The sequence below is a fragment of the Mus pahari genome, chromosome 8, assembly GCF_900095145.1.
Source record: "Mus pahari chromosome 8, PAHARI_EIJ_v1.1, whole genome shotgun sequence".
NCBI lineage: Eukaryota > Metazoa > Chordata > Mammalia > Rodentia > Muridae > Mus > Mus pahari.
Window position 1 is genome coordinate 6,740,173 of NC_034597.1, and position 10,977 is coordinate 6,751,149.

Sequence of the window (10,977 nt, forward strand, 5' to 3'; positions counted from 1 at the left end):
AGTCCTGGCTGTCCTGGAACTCACTTTGTAGACCAGGCTGGCCTCGAACTCAGAAATCCGCCTGCCTCTGCCTCCCGAGTGCTGGGATTAAAGGCGCACGCCACCACGCTCGGCTCACAGTCTCCTTTTTGCTGCTTGTGAATCAAGATGTAGAACCCTCAGCTCATTTTCCTGCTCCATGTCAGCCTGCATGCTGCCATGCTTCTTGTCATGATGAGAATGGACTGAACCTCTGATAGTGTAAGCCAACCCCAATGAAATGTTTTCCTCTATAAGTGGCTATGGTGACTCTTTACAGCAATAAAACCCCAACTGAGACAGGTTGTCTAAACCTCATCATGTGTTTGTTTTTTAAACCTTTTGATTTGTGGGAATTGTTTTGTGGAGGGACTTGTAAGAGTTCATAGATTTGGACTAGAGAAGCCATAAAATATTTTGGGAGTATCTCAAAATGCTGACAGTAGTGTAGATAGTAAAGGCTGTGGTCATGAGGCTCCAATAGAAACATTGGTTCTATTGGGAGCTGGGCTAAAACTATTGTCTATATTTTGTCTGTGTCCTTATACCTTTTGGAAAGAATGAGTGAACAGGTGATGGTTTGGGCTATGGAGACAGCTAAGCTGTAAAGAACATTTAATGATATTTTAGAGGACCAGAGTTTGGTGTCTAGCACCCATGGCTAGTAGCTTATATGCACCTTCAATTCCAGTTCCAGGGAGAATTGATGTTCTGGCCTTCTCTGGAACCTTCATAGAAATGTGCATATTTTCTCTGCACATACACATACAAAATTAAGAATAAAATAAAAACATTATCGGCTAATTTGGTGGAGGAATCACAATTACTCCAACATTATGTGTGGCACAGGTAGTAACAGAAACAGACAAGTGTACTGTGAGAATTGGAAACAAATTCAGATTAGAAAAACTTTTTAAAAAGCTAGGAATTACAGAAAATTATTGGGGAAATTTGGAGCTCAGGAAGGCATAACTCCTGAAGAAAATACAGCATAAAAATAATGTCAGTTACTTTGCACTGGGGCCAAAGGCATGATAATGTGAGCATACCTCAAGATTTGGCAAGACACCACATACAAGCTAGCAAATGCAAAGTCAAAGAGAATAGAACATCTGTGGGCATGTCTAGGGTTACCCCAGAATACATTTTACCATTCTCAACTGCCAAGTTACTCAAAGGTCAATGAGACAGAGGTTCAGTGTGGTGTAGCTGTTGGTCGAGCTGGTGGCAGACTTTGGTATCATTTATGAGGTGCTGGGTTTTTGTTTGTTTTTATTTTTGTTTTGTTTTATTTTCAGATATGCACAATGTGAGAGTTAAAAGGTCATCTAGATTCCAAAGGGAAGTCAGTGAGGCCAGGCAATAGAATGCAATAGTGGAGTCCACCCAGTCAGCCCCTGAGACATGGAAGCCTACATTGCAGTGGAGATCCAAGGATGTCAGAAATGGCAGAAACATGAAATGTGCATTGAGAAACATGGCAAGCAGTGAATGCAGTCAACCCCAGAAGAGTTTATGTGTGCCATAAATAGCAAGGCCTGTAGGCTGCTTGGAGCTCATGTATTCTGGGTACTAGACATGGGTCTACACTTAGTGTTTGCTTTGCTGACTTTCAACCTTTGCTAGTCTTGAATGATTCTATTTTGGAATGAGGATGTCTATTTTGCACCATTGTGTGTCAGAACTAACCCTCTTTCTTTGTGATTTATAGAGGCTCACAGGTGCTCATTGGCTTTGGGTTTCAGAAGAGATTTTTGGCTATGTACTTTTCAAGGAGCTGTTCAGATCTGGAGATACTTGGAGAAGGCTTAAGTTACTTTTGCCTTCAGAGATGGCTATGAGCCTCAGGGGGACACAGATAGAATATTAGTTGGTCTCCACCTTAGGAAGTAGGGCCTAGGAAGAGAAAAGTCACTGGGTAGGAGGCTTGACTTTGAAGGCTATATCTGATTCTTGATCCCTACTTCTTTTTCTCCCTGACTCCTGTCCATCAAGTTGTGAATAGCTTTACTGCCATGATGTTTGGCTTCATGATGGACTGAAACCTTGGTAACTGTGAGCTGTAATCTTTCATCATGTAAGCTGTTTATGTCAGGTACTTTGTCCCAGAAGCAGAAAGCCTTGCAATATCTTCAGCATTGTTTCTCTTATGAAAATGAGAATCGAAGTCAATTAAGAGAAAAAAGCAAACAAGTCAGATAGCTATGTGTATTAAAGAACTCAAAGCTTTTTGAGTAGGAAGAAGTAGGATTAAAAATAACACTAGGAAAAGTAATTATGGCAATACTAAAGCATTGAATCCCGAGTAATGAGATGTCCATTGAGCTGTGTTTCCAGGCAGGCTACCTCCCTGCCACATAGTAAGCTTAATTTATGGACTGTACAAGAGTGGCCTGACCTTATGAGTGCTATCAATATGTATTGTTCAGATATTGGCATTTACACTTTAAGAATCCTAGAAGGGAGCTGGAAATATGGCTTGCACTTCAGAGCACTTGCTGATCTTGCAAAGGACCCTGGTTCGATTCTTAGACCCATATCAGTGGGCTCATACTGTTTGTAACTTCAGTTTGGGGATAAATTGAAGCCTTTTGGCCTCCACCTCCCCAGGCATTTGAATACATGTAGTACATACAAATTAAGGAAGGTACAGAAATATACACAAGTAAAATAAATCCACTAAAGAAAAAAAGGAATTCTGGAAGCTGAACATGGTCACATATACCTGTAATCCCAGTGCTGGAAAGGGGGACGCAGCAGAATCGCTGTGAGTTCAAGCCAGCCTGGTCTAAATAATGAGTTCCAGGGCAGCCATGGATGCCTAGTGAGATCTTATCTTTAAAAGAAAGGAAGGAAGAAGGAAACAAAGAATGAAAGAAGAAAGGAGGGGGGAGAGAAAGAACGAGTTTTGGAAGTATGGCAACATCTTGACACTGATTGCTTACTTGTGAGTAGACTTCCCTTTCTCTGAGACTTGTGGGGGCATAACCCATAATGTGATAGGAATCTTGTGAGGCCATGATGTGCAATTAAGAATAGTTATGGAGGAAGGCAACTGAAGTTGCATAAAATTACTGCCAATTGAGCTTCAAGTGTTTGTTAATAGACATATTTTGTAAATATAGACTAACATCTGTGAAAACTTGGTCAGAATACTTGTTATGCTCATGTCAGAAGATAAAGGCTGAAGAAATACCCCAAATATAGCCAAGGAAGACCCTTTGAAAGTAAATAACCAGTACCATTCAATTTAATAATTGCAATTATTAATTTTTATATGTTTGAGTAGGCATCATGGATGAATTTTGTCTATTTTTAAATGAGAATACTTTGGATTACATAACCCAACTGAAAGTTGTTTGTGTTTACTTCACAAGGAATGCAATGTTAATTCTGAGGTGTTGATGTTTTACAATGCCCGATCAAGACACGAAGGTGAAGGGCACAGAGAAAGCAGCTGATAAGCAACAAGGGACCACCACCAGGTAAACAAATGTCTGTAGCCATCCATGGGGGCAGTGGCACTGAGTAGCTTTAATGCTTTTGTGAGAAACCGTCTCCTGGATTGCAGTGTTTACCCAAACACTGAGCCCTGTCTAGAGTTTGGAAAGGAATATTTGACAGGCATGCCCTGATCTACAGAGACAGGCTTCCAAGTGGGTGGACCATCAGTGGTGATGTGACTTTGTGCTGTTCTTTATTCTAGGGACTACTCAGATCTTAAAAGACTTCGGTGCCTGCTGAACGTTCAGTCAAGCAAACAGCAGGTAGTGTTTCCAAAGGATGTGGTGTGTGAGTAAACATCACAGGTTGCTGTGGAGTCCATTTCATCTCCTTGTGTCCACACTCTTTGTTCATCCTGAGTTGTCCTCGTGCCCTCTGCCTGCTGCTCTCACCTGGGTTAGGCTGGGCCAGGACTTGGTTGGCATCCAGCCTTTTTGTTTCTCTACTGTCTCCATGTGTTCTAACCATCAGGAGTCAAATTCTTCAGTCTGTAAACAGTCAGTTCTGTCATGAAATGCCAATGGTTACCTTTCAGAGCTTCAGGGAAATTCATTCTCTGAAGCACAGTTTACCACATCTTCCTCCTCACTGTACCCCCTTCCCCACCCTTCTCCTTCATAGAATATACCCCATAATGCTTCTCAAATTGCACCCCACCAAAGAGGGGGTAAGGTTTTGGCTATTTATGTGGTGGCATTTTTTTTTATGCTTTTATTAGTCAGGAGAAGAATAGAACACTAGATTTATCTCTAAACCTGACATTTTAGTTTTACTTGTAGAAGACTTTGGAAAGGCATGAAAGTAGAGGTCTGGGGTTTGGGAAACAACTTAGTGGCCCTCAGAAAAAGAGCAGATTTTCATGTAGCTGCTGACCACTCAGTAGCAGGGATGAGTTTAAATCCCATCTCCTGTCCCTGTAGTCTCCACCATTATACTTTTAAAGTTGTTTAAGAGTTCCTGAGGTTGGCAATGGGGTGATGAGTTTTTTTTTTTTTTTTGTCTTATGTCACACTAACTCAGCAGAGAACCACTTCATTTTTATCTATTTACTTTAGAGCACAGCTTCCTTGAGGTTTGGTGGCACATGAAGAGCAGTCAGGGCAGTTCATGTTTGTGGAGTACTTCTTACTTGCTGGTGCCTTGGCTGAACTTCTACCTTCACAGATGGAAAAGCTGCAGTATGCAGAAATGGGCATCCCAGGATAAGAATCTGCTCACAGAATACAATTTTGTAACTTTGCACTCTGTGCCCTAGCCATGGAGATGCTTCTCAATGAGCTGGAAAATTAACTTACAGTTAAAAATTCTTAAACAAGTCAAAATGTCCTTAAAATGGCTTTTCTCTGTGTCTTCCATACTGTGAGGTCCCGGGGTCTCCTCTTCCCGCTTATTTCAGAAGGCACCTCACCTCTTCTATCTTAGATCCCATTCCCTACTCCACACATCCTCCAGTGTAACCACAACACCCCAAGCTACTTGTTCTAGCTTTTTCTCCTTGAATTCATTCCTGTGAGGGCTGTCATGTTTTCAGGCCCAAATCGATGGCCCTCTTCTCCATACACAGCCGCCTTGTCCCGCTGGGGAACCATTTCTCTGTGGTAGCAGCTTTGTCTCTTGCCTTGGTGACGCTTGTGATCTCACTACCTGATAAGATCCTTTCACGGCCGGCAACTTTGACTTATCTTTTGATTCACCACTTATGTATTCCACATGTTTGGGGCTAGTTTTTCCTAAGTTGATCTGTGACCATGGGTCACCGTGAACATGAACAACCTGGTCTGGTCAGGTAAAGAAATGCCTACAGTGTTTCTGAATTTGGCTTGGGGCTTAAAGTTTCCTGTGTCGAAGTTCATGTATACTGAATCTCGTCCCCTCCATTGTACCGCTCTCCTGTTACTACCTGGCAGGGTTGACTAAAGTTAATTCAATGGTTTCCTCTCTTTTAGCCAACTTGGAATTCTCAATCATGTGTCTTGACAAGTTCATATCATTTTGCTAAATCTTCATACATAAATAATGTACCTTTAAAATGCTTGAATTATTTGGAAAGCAGAGAGCTATAAGGGAACATGCAGTGACTGGCCTCACTTGGAGGTTGGCTCCTAAACTTCTCAAATTCTAAGCCTAATTCTGCTGTGGAAGTTCCTGCATCTGTTATCCTGATAACAAAAGTTACTCTGAGCTCTGATCTTTTTTTCTGAAACAATGTAGATATGTACATGATAGTTAGACAGGCAGACAGACAACTCAGGAATTTCCTTGTGCCTCACTTGTTCGGGGAAGAACACAAGGAGCCTATAATGATAAGCAGTGTATGGAGTTTATCATAAATTAAGACCAGAGCCAGGCATAAAATGAAAAACAGCTGGGAGAGCTACACAAGAACCCCCCAATGACACACACAAACAGGCCCACACTTACTTCACATATTTGCAATGGTCCATTGGAAGAGGGACATTCATGACTCAGGTCTACTTACCAGAATTCTGCTGATGTGGAATATATATATAATTGTTTATAAAAGGGTGTGATGACCAGTTACTAGAAGTTCTAGGGAAAAAAAAGTATTCTGTGTGTTTGGGGAGAGTTCCTGGGAAGTGAATGTCCACAGAGCCAGGGAGCCATTGTTGAATTGTGCTATGGCCTTTGCCTCTGCTTACAGCCCTGACAATCTTGCAGAACTGTCACATCAGAGCTGTTTATCTGTGGGATTCCTGCTGCCTAGCAAACCTTGGTCCATGGCTACTGTCTCTCCTTTTACTTTCTGTCATAACAAGCCCTGTGTACCAACTTTTTATAATGTTTCCTTATGTACAAGTTCCTTCTGTCCTGCACTAAAAAACCCTTGATCATTACATGTCCATGACTTCTCGACACACCTACTATGCCATGTCTTCAACAGGTGTGTAGACTGGGTGAACTCATTCCAGGTTGTTTACTGGAGGGAAGAGTTGACTGAGGACAAAGTGAACATTCATTTGGCAGCTTTACACTTGAATAGCTGCCATATGTTGTGTTTTGTGTGATGTACAAGGAACATTAGAACAGAGAGATGTGATTTTACCTTTGGGGTAGCTGAGTTCAGGGAGATGGGTGGTGTGCGGGCTAGACAGTACACTTTACTGTAGTAAGTGCAGTGAGCAGGGTACACTCTGATAGGAATGTCTGAGCAGGCTCTAACCTGTACCCTGGCCTGGAATCAAGAGCTATAGGCTCCTTTGACATAGCAGAGCTGAGGTGTTGGACGAGAGGAGAGGGTGGCAAGAGTAGGAAAACTGCTCGGAGTTCTGGACTAAGCTTGCTTTTCTGTTGGGAACTAAAGCGGGTGTGGGGGAAGAGGGGGAGGGAAAGAGCCCATGTCTGGCCAGAGTTCCTCCTATGCTCTGGGCAGGTGGATGTGGGAGGGCTGCCTGATGCTTTCCACTTAGCCCTGGGTTGGCATCTAAGCCACTGACCCCACTCTGTGTGGGGTGGGTGGACAAGGGGCAGGCCCCGATACCAGGGGCCTCGGGGCAACAGCCTCGGCCCCAGGGATATGGGAGAGAGGGCAGAGGGAGAGAGGTTCCCATGCAGGCAAGAGTCCTAAGTCCGGTCCCATGGCTGGAGCACAGGAAAGCCTTCTGTTGGGAGATTAGAAACAGCTCATTAGAGGAAAGCCTATTCCATCATCCAAGCACAGTGGGCCTAGATGAACAGAGACAGTCCATGATTTTATAGCTTTATTGTATAAAGGCAGGGGGAAAGCGAGAAGATGAGAGAGAGAGAGAGAGAGAGAGAGAGAGAGAGAGAGAGAGAGAGACTGAGAGACTGGCCATGGCCAAGAGGAGAGAAGGGGGAAAAGAGAGAGAAGAAAGGCTAGAGTAAGAGGTTAGAGAGAGAGATATTGAGTGAGTGAGGAGAGAGAGTAAGAGAGCGAGAAGGGAGGATGAGGAGAGCATGAGGAGAGAGAGAGTAAGGGGAGTAAGAGAGCGAGGTGGGACCAAGCAGCCCCTCTTATGGTGGGCTGTTATCTTGGTGTTGCTAGGTAACTGGGAGGAGTCTAGCCTGAAGGTCAGAAGCTTGGGACATTGTGTACGTGACTAAAAGTCACAGCTTCTCCTGTGGGGGATGTGGGGGCAGTAACTTTGACAGGAGCCAGTGTTCCAGGAGACATGAGGGAACGCCTACCATCCCATGTAGGTGAATTATCACCACTGGTTCCACACCTCAACTTGACTGGAGACCAGACTGTCTGTGTATAGCCTAATGCCCCATTTTTCCATGTGAGGGATCTGGTGGCATCATGGTTTTGTTATCAAGTACCTGGTCTTTGCAAATACTGCTACCAGATACAGCCTGCCGCTGTGTCTCTCTGAGCTGATTCTTAGCACTGGCTCTCTGCCTGCCCATGATGGGGTGGCTGAGGCTGTGTTGCTCTCTGACCATCCCTTTCTTTTGAGTGGCTCAGACATATTTTCTCTGTGCTTAACTACTTTCTTACAGACAATATCTTATGAGTCTTGTCAATGGGATTTGAAATTCCTGTGGCCTAGAAAACCTACTTCCTGTTTGTGTGTGTTTGTGTTATGACGGTTCCTGTGTGTGTATTTGTGTGTGTTTGTGTGTGTTTGTGTTATGACAGTTCCTGTGTGTGTTTGTGTGTGTTTGTGTTATGTCAGTCCCGTGTGTGTGTTTGTGTGTGTGTGTGTTTGTGTTATGACAGTTCCCGTGTGTGTGTTTGTGTGTGTTTGTGTGTGTTTGTGTTATGACAGTCCCGTGTGTGTTTGTGTGTGTGTTTGTGTTATGACAGTTCCTGTGTGTGTGTTTGTGTGTGTTTGTGTTATGTCAGTCCCGTGTGTGTGTTTGTGTGTGTGTGTGTTTGTGTTATGACAGTTCCTGTGTGTGTGTGTATGTGTTATGACAGCCCTGTGTGTGTGTTTGCATGTGTTTGTGTTATGACAGTTCCCGTGTGTGTGTTTGTATTGACAGTTCCTGTGTGTGTGTTTGTGTGTGTTTGTGTGATGACAGTTTCTGGGTGTGTGTTTGGGTGTGTTTGTGTGATAACAGTTCCCGTCTAACAGAAAACTGAACTTGTTGCTGTGATTTCATGTCTAATGTCCTTTTGAGTCATAAGCTCATATTTGGAGATCACCTAATTTGTAATGACAAGCTTTTGTGCCTAGAAAATTTATGGTAGTGATTACAAGGCTCATAAGAGTATTTTTAAATTGTTCCTGCACATACCAGGTGCTATATAAACAGTAACTTGGGATTCTCATAACCCAGAGTTACACAGTGTTATTATTGCTTCTATTGTAATAACATAGAAACCAGTGTACACAGAGATTAAATATGTGCTCCAAGATCCCAGTGCCAGCTAACGATGGATTAACCCACGGAAACTGGTATGGATGCTGTACTGGCTAGTTTTGTGTCAACTTGACACAGGCTGGAGTTATCACAGAGAAAGGAGCTTCAGTTGGGGAAATGCCTCCACGAGATCCAGCTGTAAGGCAGACCCCTTGTGGGTGGTAGTCTTAGGTTCTATAAGAGAGCAGGCTGAGCAAGCCAGGGGAGGCAAGCCAGGCGGGAACATCCCTCCATGGCTTCTGCATCAGCTCCTGCTTCCTGACCTGCTTGAGTTCCAGTCCTGACTTCTTCAGTGATGAACAGCAATGTGGAAGTGTAAGCTGAACAGACCCTTTCCTCCCCAACTGCTTCTTGGTCAGGATGTCTGTGCAGGAACAGAAACCCTGACTAAGACAGATGCTGCCTCATCCCTGTACATTGTCTGCTTGTGCTCTTTTGGCCCCTTGTTCATGAGGGGCATAGATTGGGCGAGAGAACTGATAGACGGAGGTAGTTTTATAGAATGGAATGTTTCCTGTTACTATTTTGAAAATTCTACTGTGGCTTGAAGATAAGGACCCATCTTGAGGGGCAACGACACCATCATAATTCATTTCTGAATTACAGGAAATAAGCCTTACAGGAAGTAAGGAAAATCACCTTTATATAAGGAAAACATGATCTGATATCAATTTCTGCACAATAAAATAATTTACTCAAAAATAATTCCTTTATGGTGCTTTGCTTACTTCATGATTAATAATTGATTGTAAGATGTATTTCATTTACACTTTGGAAAAGACAAGTCTTTTTTCCCATGTTATACCCAATTTCAAGTGGTACAAACAAAACAATTCTTAGGGTTCTCTCAGCCGTGGAAACTATTGGTATGTGAATCTTGACAACTTAAGGAGCCACCAGATTGATCTTAGTAACAGCAGCCCAGATATATTCTAGGTGTTCTAAACACACTTATTTCATTATAGTACATGCAGACATTTTAAATCAATGTCTTAAGTGTCATTGTTCAAACTGAGTGATAGTAATGGGTTTTTCCTGTTGCTGTGACTGAGCCTTGGTGAACAACATGTACATTGCTGAGTGCAGGCAAAATGATACTCTGTTCTGGGCAGTGTGTGCTACTGGATTCAGAAACTCTCCATCTGTGTATCTAGAGCACATGAGAAACTTAAAAATCTCTGCTGTCCAGGCTCACCCCAAACCTTATGCTTAGCGCAGGTGCCCGTGGAACATCACTGGCCAAAAAATATACAGGTTCCTTCCTGCTCCTGTCAATGTAAGCTAGATTGAACATACATCACAGTGAGCCATTTGATACCATTCGTGGTGAAGAGAGCCCAAGCTAGGGGTAAATAGTTAAATCAAGGGAAACCCCCACGTTTGCAATGCTGTCATTTCAATGACTAGAAAACCCTGATTCCTTTAGCTCCCTCCCCCAACTCTATCTCTTCCATTCTATGACTTGTTTTATCATGTATTGAATAAACCATGATAGTCATGAACGCTCTGTTTCCATTTCTGTAGCTTCCAGCCATTAACTTTGACAGTGCCCAAAATAACACAACAAAGTCTGAGCCAACCATCAGGACAGGGGGACATAGAGCTCGCAGTCAATGGCATGAGTCCACAGAAGCAGTTGAACTTGAAAACTTTAGGTAAGAAATCTCCTTCGCTGTCTGTAGCCTATTCAAGTTTACTTATTTAAATTTATCTTAGTTTAGTAATTTTAGTTACCTTGTAAAATGTTCCCCAGGATAGGGGGAAGACCAGAAAATAGGCTAAATAGACAGGCATTCTGTCTTTAGAGTTCAGGACATCTTGCTGACATGAAGGCTAACAGTTGTCCACTGAGGAAGAGGACCCAAGATGTTGACCTGTGTAGGTCAAAACCAAGATTGGTCTTAACTTTTGCTGTGTTTCCATCTTTCTGGTGGTAAAAAGGCGTAAAAGAATCTGTTGCTCTGAGAAGATGTGGTAGCTAAATAAGATGTTTATTAGGTTGGCAATATGGCTAAGGAGCTTGTCATCAACCTTTATAGTCTGAGTTCAATACCTGGGATTCACATTGTGTAAAGATAGAACTGACTTCTGTCTCACACACACACA

At 42.9% G+C, this 10,977-nt stretch overlaps 1 protein-coding gene across 1 annotated transcript in view; it reads left to right on the plus strand.

Annotated features, from left to right (window-relative positions):
* Positions 1-3,390: 3,390 nt before the first annotated feature.
* The window catches only part of Nek10 (NIMA related kinase 10), a 177,624-nt gene continuing 170,037 nt past the window's right edge, over positions 3,391-10,977 (plus strand). Inside the window, exons 1-3 of the mRNA XM_021203868.2 lie at positions 3,391-3,503; positions 3,725-3,785; positions 10,396-10,526. Coding sequence (XP_021059527.1) covers positions 3,433-3,503; positions 3,725-3,785; positions 10,396-10,526 — 263 coding nt within the window. The 5' untranslated portion in view covers positions 3,391-3,432. The remainder of the gene's footprint in view (positions 3,504-3,724; positions 3,786-10,395; positions 10,527-10,977) is intronic.